At 39.6% G+C, this 19,610-nt stretch overlaps 1 protein-coding gene across 1 annotated transcript; it reads right to left on the bottom strand.

The window, feature by feature from the left end:
* Window positions 1-17,125: 17,125 nt before the first annotated feature.
* On the bottom strand, window positions 17,126-17,947 carry LOC149933790 (uncharacterized). The gene has a single exon (XM_090157427.1). It carries the CDS (start codon window positions 17,945-17,947, stop codon window positions 17,126-17,128), a length of 822 nt encoding a protein of 273 aa, XP_090013553.1.
* Window positions 17,948-19,610: the final 1,663 nt, after the last annotated feature.

Raw genomic sequence — 19,610 nt, 5'->3', positions numbered from 1 at the left:
TTATTGTATAAATGAAGTCAACTACCTATATCAGGTTAAACGAATGAAGTGTGTTTATTCATTAATGATTGAGATATATATACAATTGCTAAAAAATATCTATTAGTATTTTATATACAACTAAGAAAAGTAGAGGAGGAGATACGGAGATAAAACATAATGAAAAAAACAAGTTTAAAGGTTATCATATTTTTTCAATAATTCCAGCTTGAACATCGCACTCTAGCTTTTGCCCAATTCAATGCATCTCATTCTGGAGAAAACATACTGTCTAAACTTGAAGAAATTCTTGAAAACCTAAGTGTCTCATCAACACAGGTATTTTTTATTTTTTTAAAAGATAAGACAGCCCCTTTTAGTATTCTACCTACATGATAATTCCTAACGTTGTAGGGGTTTTTTTTTAAAAAGCACATATCTTTTCTTAAAGAGAGGCACTGGGGTAACAATATCTGGAATAAATTCTGGTAGATTTTTCTATTTTCTTATCTCGTGATATATGAATCTCACCGACTAATAATTTAAATAGATACTTAATATAGATTGTCACAGTGTGCGCTGACAATGACAGCAATATAACTAAGGCCTTTAATCTTCAAGCTCTATATTACAAACCCTGGGATGAAGGCGATGATCTAGTGGAATAAGATTATGGTAATAGTTGTTAGGCTGTGGTGCAGCGAGAACATCACGCCACAGAGCCATTGAAATGTGATATTATTTCAATCATATTATTAAAATATACTTATTTTTAGCATGGAACGATGACAGTTGGATTGTCATCCAAGAAATAATTACCCAAGCCAAATGGAACAGGCTAGACTGCGTTGCTCACACGTTGCAGCTACTTGTGGTTAACAACCTTAAACAAGACTCGTCGTGGAAGCCAGTGTTAGACTACGTCAATGGTGTCATTATGTTTTTCCGGAAAACAATGAATTGGACGGAAAAATTAAAATGGAAATCACATGGCCTTGATTTAGTTTGTTGGGTGATATCTCGCTGGGAATCTTTAAACTTCGCAATGGGTCGTTTCCTTAAGGTATTATAAAAGAAGAAAACTGTAGCGTTAGTACGAATTTTTTTAATGAGCATTCTCATGAAGCCTGGCATGATGACTGCAATTTGAAAGATCGCTCTTTGTTGACTCGTGGAATAACATACGCACCGTCTCCCGGATTGTTTGCTGAAATTAAATATATACCAAATATTTTATCTCCGCTGAAAGGAGTGACTGTTGTTTACAAGGAGACGGACCTCAAATAGCCAAGATTGTTATAAAGTTATTCGAGGCTTATCAATATTTTTATAGCAACAACACCAAAAATGTGTAGATCTTAAAAATAATGTCTTGAAAGCCATGGAAACTTGCTTAAGTGCCCATCTCTCCGATCCATTTTATTAAAATCAGCCATGGTAAACCCAAGACAAATTATTTTCTTTTAGAAGGTAATAATTATTTAATCCATTTTTTTTTCAAATAAAGCGATCAGTAGTGGTTTTTCAAAGAAAATATAATACTCAAGATACTCGTAATTAGTAGATCGATATTTCACTAAAAGGGGTCATCCACAATCTGCCGAAATCACCATGTAAAGAGATAATCTGTAAAATGTATCTTTTTTATATTTACAGATGACTTAAGCGCACCATCTTGGGCAGAGATATACCCGTAGATTAAAAATATTTTACATAAGTATCAGCAAAAAGACATTGTTATCACTGAAGAAAACTGATTTGTCTAACAATGTGTTTTCTCTGGAAATATTTAAATGAATCATATTGAGTATTGGAGCTTCACATTCTTTTATGAACAAAGATGTTCACATGGCGGGGGGAAACTTTACTCGGTTATCTTCATTGGAACAGTTTTTCGTATTAAATTTTACCCATTGGTATTCGACAGCTGAACAATAACTTTTATTAGTGACTAAGAAGAATTGAATCGAAACGGATATGTTATTCTTACGCTTATTAATTAGAGCCTGAACGGATTGCGGATACTCCGTGAAAAATCCGATCCGTCCAATCCGTACGGTAACGGTTCAGTAATCTGTAGCAATGGGCAAATTGGTCAGATGTGGATTTTTATAGCTTAAAATTTTACGGATTGGATTTAGCTTGGATTAATATGATCCTAAACGGATTCCGATTTTCCAAACCCAATCCGCCCGCTATCCGTACACTTCGGATCCAATCCATCCGCGGCCTTTCTCTTCGGATATAATCCGTAAGCGTTCAAACCGTTAGAAATTTAATCCGAACCGTCCAATCCGACAATTAATATAATACAGTTTGTGAAAAAATCCAATCCGTAGGATTACGGATGAATGTATCCGAATTATGGGACGGAGTGGTCGGTTACGGTTTTTTACCTCTTAAATTAACGGATTGGATTTTGATTGTATTAAGCGTTTTATGCGTTGTAAATATAATTCGAACAGTCCAATTCGAAGATTAAAACGCTTAAATTTGTAGAAATACGGACTAATATATCCGAATAAATGGATTGCTTGGTTAGTTACGGATTTTGACTTCTTACTCGTTATACGAATGGGATTTTTCGGTGTGAATCTGAACTTGAATAGATTTGATTAATTAGCGGAGTGTAGACTGAATTTGTTTCTTGTCGAATAGTAAATGACTCACGATACTCTGCATTAGTCCTGAACGTTAGAATGTGATTTTTCTGTAAAAACATAGTGTTCTTCAGGGTTTAGGAGAGAAAGCATCGAGGCCAGCAGGATTTACGGCTGAAAACATCGTGGTCATCATAGTTTACGATAGAATACATTTAGTTCATAGAGCCTAACAAGATACAATAATCTCGGTCACCGTATTTTACACGAGAAAAAATTATAATTGCGGGTTACGAGATATATCACTGTGGTAACTGTAGTTTAAGAAATTAATGTCGTGGATATCGCTGTTTACTTAGAAAACTAAGTGGTTATTATGGATAACAAAAGGAAATATCGTTGTCATCGAGGTTTATAAAAGAAAATATTGTGTTCATCCTGGTTAAAAACATCAAATTTCGTTGTCACTATCATTAAGGAGAACATTCATAGTGGTAATCGTGGTTAAAGTGAAAGTATGTCGTGGTCACCGTGGATTAAGATAAAAAACCCTCAAGGGCATCGTGGTTTACGATAGAACCCTTAGGCGATTCTAAAAAGGGAGATTGAGCAACCACGACCATAGGCGAATACGAAAGAGAATTAGGTACTTCGTCAGGTGGGATTGAACTTGGTCATTTCTTTCTTAGACCCCGAAACTGAAAAGAAGTGCGTCACCTTTGCTCCAATCCTCAACCGTTAAAATGGAAAAAACGTTCTATTGGTAACCACTCTTTGTATTACTACATTAACTCTAGTTTAATAGGCAAAGGCTTAACATTTTCATTTTCTATAACCGAGCCCCTGCCGTATCCAAACGCAAGGCCAAAGAAAGACGTATAAACATAAACATCACGTTAGGAGGATCAGTGTACATCTCTTTCGGTTTCGACAGATCCAAGTTACAAGTTGTTTCTTCAAAAAACCGATAGAAAATATTATGTTCCTGACCTCGGAGGCTTTCACCAATCTACTCTCTATTTGGGACATGCATCAGATTTATAGCCCGGTGTACAGGTAAGATTGAAACCACACCACCGGAGGTCTATCATAATTATGCCCTACGCCTGCTTCCACAAGCCCAGACAGGTGACAAAGCCAGCATGAGTAGCAGTACCCCACTACTGATGGTCGCACCCTTGACGCAAGCCACTCAACCCAGCAGAAGGTGCAGCAATGGGTCGACCAGCCCCCACTTCGCACACAGCAGTGGGAATAAGAGCGGATGCTCTGGCAACGCCAGCCGACAACCTACCTAGTACGGTAGAGAGCCAAGCCCATTGGAAGGAGCGCCTAAAGGGGAACGGTGGGCACACAGCAGCCCGCATAACCCGGCACAGCTGGCACCGGATATCCCGGTGGAACCCCAAAAGGCCGGGAGATGGGTCCGCCGTGCCCTCATACGGAGGCCCGCAGCCCTACAGCAGGCAACTCAATCCGCCGAGACGGCCAGTTTGCCCGGCCCTTCTACGTTAGCCTGGGCTGAAGCCCTGTTACCAGCCCTCACCGGACCGAAGTAGGAGGTGGAGATAGGACCATTCGGACGGAGCTAACATCTCCTAGTGTGCCACCGCCCGTGCTGGGTTACAAGAGCCGGACCCCGACTCCCCGGTAAAGCCACCAGTAATTGCACACACCGACCACTCGAGGGCCTCTCTATTTGGGACATGCATCAGATTTATAGCCCGGTGTACCGGTAAAATTGAAACCACATCACCGGAGGTCTATCATCATTATGCCCTACGCCTGCTTCCATAAGCCCAGACAGGTGACAAAGCCAGCATGAGTAGCAGTACCCCACTACTGGTGGTTGCACCCTCGACGCAAGCCGCTCAACCCGGCAGAAGGTGCAGCAATGGGTCGACCAGCCCCCACTTCGCACACAGCAGTGGGAATAAGAGCTGATGCTCTGGAACGCCAGCCGACAACCTACCTAGTAAGGTAGACAGCCAAGCCCATTGGAAGGAGCGCCTAAAGGGGAACGGAGGGCACACAGCAGCCCGCATAACCCGGCACAGCTGGCACCGGATGTCCCGGTGGAACTCCAAAAGGCCGGGAGATGGGTCCGCCGTGCCCTCATACGGAGGCCTGCAGCCCCACAGCAGGCAACTCAATCCGCCGAGACGGTGAGTTTGCCCGGCCCTCTCCGTTAGCCTGGGCCGAAGCCCAGTTACCAGCCCACACCGGACCGAAGTCGGAGGTGGAGATAGGACCATTTGGACGGAGCTAACATCTCCCAGTGCGCCACCGCCCGTGCTGGGTTAAAAGAGCCGGACCCCGACTCCCCGGTAAAGCCACCAGTAATTGCACACTCCGACCCCTTCTCTATTTGGGAAGAACTTTTTGTAGCAACACAAAATGGAGCATCGTCGCTAACCCACAACAACATCGACTATCACGGCAACAACGTATCCATCGTCGCCACGTCGAACACCATCAAAGGGACCTCAGCCCATGGCCATGTTCTGGATCTGCTAGCTCGTGAAATCGGTGAGTTCCAAAAAAAAATGATTTTATTCGGTTCCAAAAAGGTCTTTTGAATGAGCATATAAATGTTATCGAATGCATGTACTTAGCTATTGTTAAAAACCTTAAAACAATTCACGAATTATTATATGGTAAGCCTTTCGAGGGTTTATTTTTGTACCCCGATCAATTTAACTCGAACCATAAAGTAAAATGTTATTTTGGCTGTTTTAAATCGCCTTCGTAAGTACTACAAGATTTTACTAATTTACTCGTGAATAATCAATTAAACTGTAAACTGAGCTACTTTAATTTGTTTTCATTGTGTAACGTAAAATATAACCATCTAATGGAATATCTGATAGACCCTACTAACATGTAAACAAATTTCTAAAATAAATGTAAATAACTTTTTCTTATTGCTCATCTTATAGAGATTAGAAATTAAGGGGTTCGGAAGCGATAAATAAGCTATAGGGTTTAGGAATTATAGCGATAAATTTTTGGAGCTTAGGGATGGGGGAAAAATAAGGGGGGAATCTATCCTCCAAAAAAACTGCATGGGGGAAACAAATTCTAGAGAATAAAAATTAAGGTGTATGGAAGCTATAACTAATGCTGGCGAATGGGGAGGGGAGGGGAAAGGGGTAGGAAGGGAGAGCAGAGATAATCTCGCGATTGCCGTCTGCGGATTGGGATAAGATAGCAGCGGATGGGAGGGGATATAAAAGGGAAAGCAGAGAGAGTCTTGCGATTATCGTCTGGGGATTGAGATATCAGATTGATTATCTCAATCCGCACACGGTAACTCGAGAAGCAGCAAAAAATTTGGCGATTGAAATTTATAGCGATTGGGGTGGGGGAAAGGAGGTCGTAAGGGAGAACAGAGAGAATCTTGCGATAACCGTTTGCGGATTGAGATAAGATGGCAGCGGAGGGAATGGGGGGAAAAAAGGGGGAGCAGAAAGAATCTTGCGATTACCGTCTGGCGATTGAGACAAGATAGCAGTCGGATTATCTCAATCTGGAGACTGTAACTCCTTTCTCTTTTAAATGCCTTTTGAAAAAATTTCCGATACCCTTATTAGGTAAAAAAAAGGGAATTTATGTAAAAAATATTAATACCGCTATTAACGGAATTGACAATTTATAATACCAGTAACAGTATTGGATGCACTTATTAAAATATCCTCAAGCATAAACGTGCATATTAAAAAAAAAGTAAACCAACATTAAGAAGGATTAAAGCTATATTTTAAATTAAGCATTAAATATGAACATTTAACTTGAAACAAACCCCGCAAATAAACCCGGTTGATCAGCACATTTAATTTTGATATTTAACGATAATGAAACTTTTAATTTAAAATATGTTCAAAACAGTTAACTACATTTAACACAACCATAATATATTACACACCAGTAATATGCAGATATGAAGACTCACTTCCCTTGATATGTGCATCAAAACTACATTACGAATAAACACCAATGTTATGAAATTTCCACAAAGAATAAACGATCTTATTTTAAAATATACACCGATTTTTCAAGCAATAATACCATTCACATTAGCATCTTAAAAATGTAACGAATTAAAAATTTATAACAAGATTGAACACCAACATATTTAAATATCAAAAAAGAGGAAACGTTAGATTTTGAAATAAACAAATTTATATTAAACATTTTCAACATCATATTGAAATCAACACCGTGAATAACCATATTTGAATTCAATAAACCAAAATATGAACACATTTAAATTAATTTTTATTGAAGATGAACAGATTAAATTGAAAATATGCACTGCATATTCCTCAGAAATAAAACTAATATATTTAAATACACAAAAAGAATGAACATATTTTGAGACATATTACAAATTAATATCAAGGATGAATTCCCTTGATAGTTACACAAAATACGATACGACAAGACTAATATATTGTTATATCTACAAAGATTGTACGAACAAGTTTTGAAACATTAACCAAATTAATATCAAGGATAAATACTCTTGTAAATGCACCAATATAATAAACACCAATATATTTAAGCATCCACAGAGAATAAAAGTTCAATATTTAAATTGTTCTTCAAAAATGCTACAAAGAATTAATACCCATTATATTTCTATATAGTGTGAGCAGAAAAATTGTAACAATTGTTTTACCTTTTTTCACAATTTTTGTGCATTCAATTAAGTGTAGTGTTTATTAGGCTTTAGTTTCTTAAGCTGTTAAACGATAAATTACTGAGAATTACATGTCTGGAATGTTTTTTAGTATATTTATTCAACAGTAATCTTTTGCTTTTTTTAAATCATAAAACTTTAAGTGGTTCGGGAAATTTTTCAACCGTAGGCATTTAACAAAATATTTAGAGAGAAATTAAGAAAATATTCAAAATCGTTAAAATAAAATAGTGTCAGTTGTAAACCAAAAACATTTATAATGTTATAAGTTAGATTGATGGAATTGATTTCCTAAATTCTACGATCAATAAGTATAATTGAACGATATGTTTTAGGTTTTTCCAACCCTTTTAATATCCATAATCGATGTATTATAAAGTGTTCCTTGATTGAACTCTCCAAACTTGCCTTGATTGAGCCCGCTTATAAAGTGTCATAACTAGAGAGCTTGACAATGGAGACGGACTGTTGTTCTTTAAAAACGCATTCCGTTTATCACAGAGGTGGGCAAAAATTGTGAGCCGCTGTCCAACATGATAGCTCATAATCTTTTATTTGATTGTTCAAATGACCGAGTGTTCACGACAGGCGATCTTATTTTATCTATCTTCAACTGAGCGCAGAATAAGTTTTTCACTGGCTGATAAATCACGGCCCGGTGAGCGAGATCGGCCGATCAACGGGCTAGTCTTTTCACTTTTGAGCGATAGTCCCTCTAGTGGCGCGGCAGTTTTACAGTTGAAAGCAAATAGCGGGGCGTCGAGAAATATCTTCCCGATTACCGGAATTGGATGTTCAATTTCGAAAATCAGTAGAGGGCGAATCTTGATCACGTTGAGCAATGGCGTGGTTTTTACCTCTCCGAGGGGACAAAGTCCCCTAGGAGGGGTTATACAACGACCGTGTCTGTCTGTGGGTGGGTCTGTGGGTGTGTCTGTGGGTGTGTCTGTGGGTGTGTCTGTGGGTGTGTCTGTCTGTCAGGACTGCGAACGCGTTCGCATTTTCGGTGCAAAGTGTAATCACTGCGTACGCAGTTTCTCAAAGGGTTGGCAAAACCACCGTGCGACGGTGAGCGTTAACGGATGCATTTGCGGTTTGGTTTGGATGGTGTTTTTTCACTCACCGTCGTGACGGTTTGGTGTATTACGGTTTTTGTAATGTGTATGCGTAGGTTGTGAGTGTTGAATTTGTTGTGTTTGTGTTCTGATGGATGTGCATGTTGAGTCTGTTGTGTTTATATGGGCGTTTTCTCTCCAACTTCTTCTTAATGACTTTGGGACGGACCGAGTGCTGAGTGTAATGCTACCTCTCAACGTTCAATGGCAGGGTTTCCACCAGTTGTACACGGTATTCGTCTTAGTATCAATTTGCGATCACATCGGGCGGGATTTGAACCCGAGACCTCCTGATTGACAGGCGGACGTTCTACCACAGAACCACCGACACTTGTTACGCCTTATTGAAAATTAGACCTTCAGCTTTATCGGAAGCGTATTTAATACAGTACGAAATTTTGGTTTAATTGAAATAGAATTGAAATTGAAATTATTGCATCGAAGAAATTCTAATTTAGCGTTTCTCTATTGATTAAAAACAAATGCGCCACCCAGGTTTCGAACCCAGACCATTCGGCTTGGCAGTCGAGCGCTCTACCACAGAACCACCGATAGCTGCTTAGATTCACTGAAATTAAGACAGGCATCGTAAGCATAATAGGTAATAAAGTCTTTTTTTATTAATGAATTTATGAAGGCCTAATCTGGTATTTTTTAAAGGTTAAATCTTGTTTTAGCGCAGTCAGCCGAGATTAGAGGGTTAAAGGGTAGACCCTGTGGGTGGTCCACTTTCTTAACGACCTATATATAGTTCTGTTAATTCAAAGGAGATAATTTAACGTTAATTGCTTTAAAAGCTGGCGGTTAGTCAAGTGGCTCTCTGTGCTTTGTTTATGGTAAGGTTTTTGCTTCTTGTAAATACATTTGGTGTGGATATTTGGATATCTACGATTTCTTGGGTGTGCGAGTCATTATATGATATTGGAAATTGGACGGCATTGGTCTTTTTCATGTGGTATGCGTCACAACGTCAACAGGAAGTGAACGAGTCGTCCACTACCAGATATCTACGGTATCTTCATCAAGGGCGAGTGTTGAAATAAAATGAGCGTTAAAGATGCGGCAAGTATTTCGTAAGCGAGTAATTCCAAAAAGCCTCTGTAGATATTTCTTTCATTAAAATTTGCTTCGTATTATATTTAACTGATAAACTTGTTCTGTAAAAGGGTTTAATTCAATTGTGCATTGTTATAGTACGTCTAACTTACTGTTGTAACTACTTAACTTATGATATTCTGAATAAATTAAAATTGGTCGTTTCGTCTCAATTATTTTAATTATAATTAAAATTTTATACCGGGCGGGATAGAAATGGGTTAATATTTTTAACAAATAACTCTAAATTGCGGAGATATATCTTTAAGGGTTATCTCGAGAAATTAATACCACTAGGGACAATTCTTCCGAGGAGAGGTATATTTTGGCTTGCCAACTTGTTTTCTTCGAAAATCGTTCACCGGGAGGCAAACCTTCATTGAAAATATTTGGTTTGCTCATCGATTTGTCTATTATTTTTTTAATAAGTGGCCGTTCGAATAATTGTTTACACACCGATTTGTCTATTCTACAATTTGAAATATCTAGGTGGTAATAGAAACATAACTGTTATACTTTAAATATTCCACACTTTATAATTATTAAGCCTAGTCCACACTGTACAATTAATTGGGCCACTTACTTGTATCCAACTATTTGTAAGCCTGAAAATTGTAAAGTGTGAACAGAAAATGTGGGAACAATTGTTACAATTTTCCTGTTCGTAGTATACAATTAAGTGGAACAATTTATTGTATAGTGCGAACTGGGCTTTAAATACAGTGGCATATTTATTGGTTCTTTTTGTTAGTGCTGTCGCCCCCTCCCACATTCGTTCTGGAAACGTTACAATGGTTAACTTGTTCTTTATCATTGTTCGTAATGAAACGGAACCAAGCTTTAACAATGCAAAATACACGATAACAAATTTCTGGAAACAAAAATGTGATGTACACAATAATAAAGTAGCCCATGGGCCACGGACATACTTTTTAAAGTGCGTAACAACACACTAACTGCCTAACAAAATAAAAAAATTTTAAAATTATAATACATTATAAAATGTAATAATAAAGATTATATGATATATAACATTAACAAATATATATTAGTTTAAAAAAATATATTTTATTATAAATAATTTATATTTATTATTAATATGAAATAAATTAATAAATAATAATCAGCTTGACCAATATCCATGTCGTCACTTCAAGAATAAATCATCGTACGTTGTGGGTGGGCAACGCAACGGCCATCGCGAGTGCGGCCTAAATAAAGGGGCGGCGGATGGTGTAGGCACCAGGCCTGTAGCCAGAGGGAACCCAATACGGGCATGATATGTTTTACGCCTGATCTAGCCATTCTTTGGACTCAACCCCCACTTGTCCAATGTTGTGTATCCCTCGACCCCTTGTAGACTCATACCCCCTCATCAAAATGTTGCCACATGTTAAATTTTACGTAAGCCTAATTAAAATTAATGCGATTAACGTCGATTCGTAACGATTAATAATGATATCACAATATATATATGCAAATTAAATTCAATATTTATTGTCATTTGGTAAATTTTGTTTTTGCGAAATTTAACGTAAACGTATATCAAACCTTTACACAGACGGACTCGCGTGGCTCTGTTTAAATTTTTTTGACGGTGTAGGGAGCCTTATTAGTTACTCCCACAATGCTCTAGAAAGCTAGTTTTATTATTTGAGGAAATATAGACGAAATTGTTTAGGACTAATGATATAGAATCAGGAACCAAGTTCATATCAATTCTTTGTTCAACGAAAATAAAACAATCAGACAATTGAAGAAGTAGCATCTTGCAAGTAACTGAAATAAAAAACGCCAGTCTACATCTCTAAGGAAAACCATTATTTGTCCTGAAAGTTCGTGTTCTCCTAATGTGTCCATGGTTCCATCACATACGGTTTTTGTTCTTTGCTATATAACTAAATATATCACGTAAGCGTATTTCAACATAATAGTACCGAAGTACTTTTCTTCCGATTTTTTAGAGATGAGTGGGGTTGGCCACCCGAAATCCGTCAAAGCCCTTCGTTTTGAAACAAGACGTACGACAGTCAGAATACACACATTTCTGTGAAAACCCGATTAAAATCATTGTCACACTTATTTGTTACTTTTCGTCACACGTTGAGGGCGACGTGCGTACTGCTCCGATAATTGTCACACTTATATTTGTTACGTCGGATAATAGGTTTAAGGCAACGTGTACTGCTCCGAAAAGTGTTACACTTATTTGTTAATTCTGGTCATACGTTGAAACCGAGGCATACGACTTAAGCTGGTTTCACACTCGATGGAGTGTCTACGATAAACGCCGTGCGGAATTTTGTTTCACATTCAATATACCGTAAAGCTGGTTTCACACTCGACGGAAAATATGCCGGAAAGACGATAATAAACGCTGAGCTGAAAATTGATTCCCATTCGATATACCGCTAAAGTTCAACTTTATGCTGCTAATTTTCCGTCGAGTGTGAAACCAGCTTTAACGCTCAACTTTACGTTGTTAATTTTCCGTCGAGTGCAGTGGCGTACCTAGGGGAGGGCGGAGGGGGCTGTCCACCCCAGGCGTAATTTTCTACAGGGCGACATTTTTCTATCAAGTAAAGAAAATTGCCTGTTTTTATTAATGGTTAACGTTTATCCTTTTCTCGTAGTGAGACTAGCTTTTTGCTCATTTGGCAAGAATGAATACGTATTATTAGTGTTTTTGTACTTTTGCGGTAATGCGGACACATGAACATTTCAAATAATTTGTAGATAATAAAGCAAGGTTACTAGCCTTTAGAACACAATTATTCGTTGTGGTGTGCCAACAGTGCCTTGTATTGTAGTTTTTACTGTTTTTAACGATTAAACGATAACACTTGTAGAAATTGGGAGGGCGGCAAATTCGTGATGCGCCCCGAGCGTTAAAGGGTCTACGTACGCAACTGGTCGAGTGTGAGAACAGCTTTGAAAAATGCGAAAAGAAAACTCGGGTATAAACCTTTGTAAACACACGGATTGACAATGTTGGAAGTTGCGGGGATTTGTATAGGCTGCTCCAAAAATTAGATTTATAATTAAGCAAGGTAATTGCCTAACTTGTTCTATGGAAACCACAGCTCTTCAAAAATAGAACTTTCATGAAAATCGCACATAAATTAAGGAATGTTATTTCGACTTTTAGGCGAAAATATAAAACCACGTAAATTACCCCGAAAACAATACTTAAAATTAATATTAACTGATATAACGGAAAATATAGGTTCGCTGAATCCTAACCTAACCCTTTTTTGCCGTTATCGGACCTAATTTTAACAAAATATCTACCACACAAAACGAAACCACCGAAAACGGTAAATTTGGCAATGTACAATAGGCCTTTCTATAAACTAACATTGGCCTTCTTGTTTAGATGTATTTGGCGCATCACTCGTGACGCTGAAGTGACGTTTCATTAGGATAGCCAATTAAAATTCGACGAGTTGCTCTTTTTATAAAGATCTAACCACCTAAACTGAACTGAACTCCCATGTATCTCGTGACGAAAGCGATACATTAAAACAAGTTCGGCAAGCGTAATGACTTTATAGAAAGGCCTAGTCCAAAATTTTTTGAAAGGCTATGGATGCAGTACTTTCTTTGACTTTTCTAGCCCTAACAAGCGTAGGTTGGCATATAGTGCCACGTCCATGGTTTATTTTAGGCACGGGCTAGAACCGTACACACCTCCACGGGTGGGTAATTAGCAGGCGCGTGCCAACGTTTTTACGAAAGCAGGGCAAAAACAAGATGTCTAGGACAATATGGTAAAAAACCTTCGAATCCTGAGTGAACAACAACTTTGCCTAATATATGCCTGAAGAAAAGTAGCTAGGGTGGTGCCCCCGCTGTGAAATTGAACAGAGGGCAAGTTCTGGCTGTGGATTTAAGTAATATCGAAGGTAAAACCGTGAACAACGTTTTTCTTTGTGACGTTATGAACCAAATTGAAATCTTGAAAGAATTGTTTGAAAAGAGTTTTATTTAACAAGCATCTTACGGGGCATCGGCCATTGTTATACAGGGTGTCCACTAAAAAACGATCCAGGGCGAATAATTCTAAATCAGTTTTAGCTAGAATTTTGACGATGAAAATTTCAATGTCCTTGAACCATGTCTTGTTCATTCAAAATCTCACTTCAGAACCACTGGGCTTAGAGATTTTGTTCCAATTAGAAACGTATGTGCTACCACATTCTACGTCTAATAAGCTTTGACCCGATGTAAATTGACTAATAAAAAGCTGAGAAAACAAAGAATGAAAACTGGGTGGTCATCAAGCTAAAATAACAAAGTTTCTACGCTGGTTTGTTAATAAACTCCCGACTAATTTTGCTAGGGTAACAAAAGTTTCAGAACCCACTTAGCAAGATGGGACAAAGTAGAGTAGGGAAAGTTTTTACTCATCAAATTTTATGTCTAAATAAATTTGATCTGATTTAATTTCATCAATTGTGAGCTTAAAAATTGAACTCCGAAAACAGGTTGGTTGGAATCTTTGTTAGCCACGACACTCCTACACAATTTTACACGGCCACCAGTCCTGTAAATAAGGCATTAAAAGTCGCTAGCTGACTTGGGACTGTGCATGGTGGCGCCTAGGGTATTAGCCTAGGTAATTATTATTAAATAACCCCGCCACTGGTAAAAAGCATTGCAAGCAGGGTCCGGGGCGGACTGGCGCCTTCTTTGTGAGGTGAGCACTGTAGACTTGCGGCCCCCAAATGGCTTTTCAAGCAGCCCCATGTCGAACTAAAAGGCAATAGACCCATGATAAAAGTTGGGGGGGGGGGGGAGCAAAAATTAACGTTTTTACCTGGCAACTTTAGCGTTTGGACGGAACATCCGTTTCCTTACTTCCACCTGTATATTTCAATGGCGGTCACGTGGTTCAAAACGTCACAAACAGGATGTTCCGTCCAGAGGTCTCACTTAAGCCTCGTCTGCGGCCCCTCTTTCTTATGGGTCTATTGTGGTCGCGGCCCCGTGGTATAGCGCCCACCTGCCTACCGGGTCAGTCCGCCCCTGAAAAGGGTGCAGTGTATCCAAACGCCAAAAAATTGGCGAAATGAAACAAAAACCGTTATCATTTAAGAAATGTTTGCATATTTGGAATAAAAATTAACAGTGATTAACCGGGAACCAAAATTAGCTTCCCTTTGGGAGTTCAAGGTTTCTGTAGGTGGCATTCGATAGCCCGTAATGGCGTTATTAAGCACTTTAAAAATCATGTCCATGGGCTACTTTATTATTGTGTTCATTACATTTTTGTTTCCAGAAATTTTTTTTCGTATATTTTGCATTGTTAAAGCTTGGTTCCGTTTCATTCCGAACAATGATAAAGAACAAGTTAACCATTGTAACGTTTCCAGAACGAATGGGGGAGGGGGGCGACAACACTTAGTGGCATATTTATTGTTTTTTTTAATTTTAAGCCCAGTTCGCACTATACAATTAATTGGCCCACTTAATTGTATCAAACTAATTGTAAGGAAGAAAATTGTATAGTATGAACAGGGAAATTGAACAATTGTTCCCACTTTTTACCTCTCCGAGGGGACTTTGTACCCTAGGAGGGGTTATACAACCACCACGTCTGTCTGTCTGTGGGTGGGTGGGTTTGTCTATCTGTCAGGCCTGCGAACGCGTTCGCATTTTCGAGGAAAAGTTTAATCACTGCGTACGCAGTTTCTTAGAATCAGGGAAAAGGTTTTTCCAAAAGCGCCCTCTTTTTGTCATTGGGTGTAGTATAATTTTTTAATCGGCCGGGATTCGAACCCCAGCCCTCTTGAACGATATGTGAGCGTTCTACCGCAGAACCACGGATACAGTTACGCTTCACTGAAAATTAAAAACTCTTCCGAGGAGAGGTATATTTTGGCTTGCCAACTTGTTCTGTTCACACTATACAAATTTCAGGCTTACAAATAGTTGGATACAATTAAGTGACCCAATTAATTGTACAGTGTGAACTAGGCTTTATAATTATAAAGTGTAGAATATTTAAAGTATAACAGTAATGTTTCTTTTACCGCCTAGATATTTCAAATTGTGGAATAGACAAATCATTGTGTAAACTGTTGAAGTAATGGCTCAACGGCAAACAGCAAAGCTCCCGAAAGGAATACGATGAGGATATATATACAGAGTTACAAGATAACGTTTAAGTTAGAACTTTACTACCGAAATGAGCGAAGTTAATGAGACAAGTTACAATAATAAAGCAGTTATTATATACGCATTAGTAAAAAAACATGATTATCTTGTTATTTAGTAAAAAAGGCGCTTCCCGATAAAATATCTGGGTAAATGCATTGCGGGTCGAGAGTCCTCATCTCATTATCTCCAACACTCTCCCTCGATGTGGACTTGAGGTAACATAACAAGGTTCATTGTGAGACGAAACTTGAGACTTCGGATCAACTTGATCGTGCCGGCGTTGTTGACTTGTAGAACTGGAACTTCATCGTTCGCAGCTCCAACAACTGGCTTGGCTGACTTTACGCAACTGGCTCGACCCGGGAGACATCTCTTGTGGTCCCCAGCTTCGACTCTGTCGACGGACGTTTAAACATCTGCTGTCTCGGATTGACTGATGGCCGAATACGTCCGGACCAATGATTGCAGACTGTCTCTCCCCAGTACCGGAACACTCTCGAATGGCACCTTTGGTTCTCTGGACATCAGAATACAGTTGTGCATACACCAGGAGCGCACCTTGAGGAATGTCTGAAAATACGTTATTTTCCTTCTTCTTTGAAGATTTGACGTCATTAGACGAAGCTTTCGGGACCTCCGCGGACGGCGTCTCTACGACCTCCTTGACTAGGTCTTCGTCGGGACTGGAACCTCTGACTTTCGAAGACTGATAATCTTCGGCGACGGGTATGGAAGCCTCGTCCTTTGATGATCGAACTGATCTGGTGGTCCTTTTTTTCGTGCATCGACGGGTCTGGACTCCCCATCTCCGCAGTCTGAACCATCGTCGGCTGACTCTTTGGCTTCTCGCTTCATACTCTTCCTGTAACGTTTAACGGCGGAACTGTCGACGACTTCGAACCCAAGTGTCTTCATAATTGCTTGGACTGAGTTTCGATCTTGACGGACCAGACGCTCGTTTAAATCTTTCAGGTCGGCTTCTCTTTCGGGCTTTGAGACCGTAACCATCTTTCTCGGTTACTTGACCTTGATGTCCAGGCGGAAAAGATCTTCCACTCTCCCTGGAACACGAAGCTTCCTGAGTCTTCCTCTAGATTTCTCGTACAATCCACACTTGGTAGCTGTTGTGTTAAATTCAAAGTTTCAATTTCGCTTCATGGCCGATTTCAATGAAAAAACATAACAGGCAAAATTCTTGACATACCAAACATTATAGACGACATCTTGAACAGTTCGCTCGAAATAGGATCTCCACGTTGCCACGTCCTTCGACTGACATTTGAGTTCCGTTTCCGATGCATAGCGTCGTCGGCTTCTTGAACTACTGGTATCTCGTGAGATTCCAAATGTCGTTCGTTATGTGTTGCGTTGCCCCATAGTCGAAGAACCAGTCCGGTGACGACATCTTTGCAGTGTGCTAACTTTTGGCAAAACAGGCCTCCACCAATTCTTTTACCGAACATCCGGGTTTCTTAACTACTACTTTTGGATTCATATTCCGTTGAAGACGTCTCAGGTTCTCTGCAATCCCGAGCTACGTGACCAGACTTCTCACATTTGTAGCATCTTAACACGTTCTTCTTAGAATGACCTTTTGGATTTTGCCTTGAGCTGCGTCTTGATTCCCGACGTGCTACGAATCCCGATGATTCTTCGAGGGCATTGCTCTCCATAGCTGCTAGACTAATCAGAAGACGCTCAAGCTCTGCGACAGTCTGCTTTTCCTCGGGCTGTATGTCCCACAACGTGCCAAACTCTTTGCACTCGTCTTGCGGAAGCGACTCGAATATACAAGCGACCAGGAGACACTCATGGAAAGATACGTTTTTCTCTGTGCGGGCCATCGTGAGGATGTCCGACCAGAGCGAACACATCTGAGCCAGATGGATTGCCATGTCGACGTCCGGTGACTTCGTTGCTCTTATGAGTGTGGCGAGAAACTTCCTCAGGCGATTAAACGATTTCTGCTCATAGATCTTGAATAGCTTCTTCCACATCTCCTCCAGCGTGTCACACTCCATTATCATGTTCTGTACTTTTTTCGTTAGTGACGACCAGATTACTGAGCAGGCTGTACTGAAGGCGATCTTGTACTTCGTCAAGTTTTCGTCATATTTGGTCATCTCTGCGGGAGTTGCTGTTGACCCAGGTAAGTGTGGCTCAACCATGCGCCCAGTAATGACACCGTAAACTTGACGTATCGTAAGTACGTCGATTAATTGGCGCTTCCAACACCTCCAATTCCCAGGACCGGTTAGCTTTTCAACTTCGTGAAAAAGGATACCGTCAATCATTTCGGCAGGATACTGAGGACTGGAATCATTACGACGTTCAGCGACAGAACCAGGTATTACAGCGTCAGACTAGTATCATCGTCTTCATCTTGCGCAGTGGAAGCGTACTGGGGCCATAACCTGTTGAAGTAATTGCTTAACGGCAAACAGCAAAACTCCCGAAAGGATGACGATGAGGATAAAATTACGAGAACTGGTTTATATATATATATCTATCTCTCTCAAAAGGGACGGTAATCCCTATGCAAGGTCCGGGTATAGAGTAGAGCACCTACCCGAGCACTATATATATTATCACGAGTCAGAATGAAGCTGATTTTACCCCCTCGTATCTCACATACTATAGGTCGTTTCAAAACAAGTGATGTATCGTTTGAAAGGTTACGAGAACGCGACCAACATATTCGAATTCCATCGAACAGGGTTGAGGCGACGTTTCGTAGTAATGGGGCAAATTAAGGCTTAATTTTTCTTCTTCTTTTTCTTCTTCCATCTTCTCCTCGCAGACCGCTCTACAGCAAAAACCACTAAACCGATTTAATTGGAATTTGGTATACAGTTTCAAATTAAACTCCCATTGTGTCCTTCCAAAGGAGAAGTTCATATCTGGTATAGTTCTTGAGCTACGGTGACAAATGTACATTTTAGCGAGTCGATAATGAAACCATGGAGTAATAAACTCATAAGAAGTACTAAATCGGAGCGACCAGCGATTTAAAAAATTAATGCAAAAGGTTTGAGGGTTGATTCTAGGTGAAAACGTGGCGCTGTGTTCGAAAAAATAGTCTTAAAGGTTAAAATGCCCGCTATGACGGATGTACTTGCAAACTATGTATACAACATATACGTGGCTTGAAGGAAAAAAGGGGCGCTGAGTTCGACAACAATAGTCTTGCCCGCCATAGAGCTTGTCGATAAATTAGTCCAGTTTATGACGTTTATCGGAATATAGTTACAGAAATAGATTACACATTCGAATGCTTCTGATTTATAGGTTGTTTCTAAGGGAAAGAGGTGCAGTGAGTTCAAAGTGTCTCGCCAGTGTCAGGGTGGGCAGTAGGGATGCAACGGATACCCGGAACCGGAACCGAGAAGAACCGAGTAACTTTTAGGAACCGGAACCGATAATATAAAATTTTGACTACCGTATCCGGAACCGGAACTGATATTTGTAAAAAAATGATAACCGACACCGGAACCGGAACCGAGTTTTTCATAACTTTATTTACCAACATTTAGCGCATGTTGAAATTTAGTAATTAAACTTCCTAATTTACTATTACTTCTTCATATAAGCCCATCTTTATCCTATCACAGATAACTCTAAGTGATAACTCTACGTATTCTTAATTGAAAATGGGCTCGTCCTACAAATGTTTGCTTTAAAAACTGGCATAATCCGGAAATCCGCGATAGTTTGTTTTATTTCCTTCAGTCGGAAAACTCGACACAATTTCACAAATGTAGCAAAGACCACAAAAATATTTGTCGTCTACTGCTACTAGTGTGCCTCCCGAGCAATTATTTAGCCCGGCAAGTTGACGTTTTACTTGCTACAAATATTTCTTTGTGTTTCAACAGGCGCGCCCAAAACTTTATAAATACAATCACAATAACCGTCGCATAAATATACAAACAACGTACATATTGAAAGTAACACACT

Source organism: Leiobunum rupestre, chromosome 8, assembly GCF_980474605.1.
Source record: "Leiobunum rupestre chromosome 8, qqLeiRupe1.1.hap1, whole genome shotgun sequence".
Taxonomy (NCBI): domain Eukaryota; kingdom Metazoa; phylum Arthropoda; class Arachnida; order Opiliones; family Sclerosomatidae; genus Leiobunum; species Leiobunum rupestre.
Note: the sequence above shows the minus strand (reverse complement) of the source record. Positions and strands in the feature narration are given on the sequence as shown.

Excerpts from the sequence above, each read along its gene's own strand:
- LOC149933790 (XM_090157427.1), bottom strand. The coding sequence starts at position 17,947 with ATGATTGACGGTATCCTTTTTCACGAAGTTGAAAAGCTAACCGGTCCT.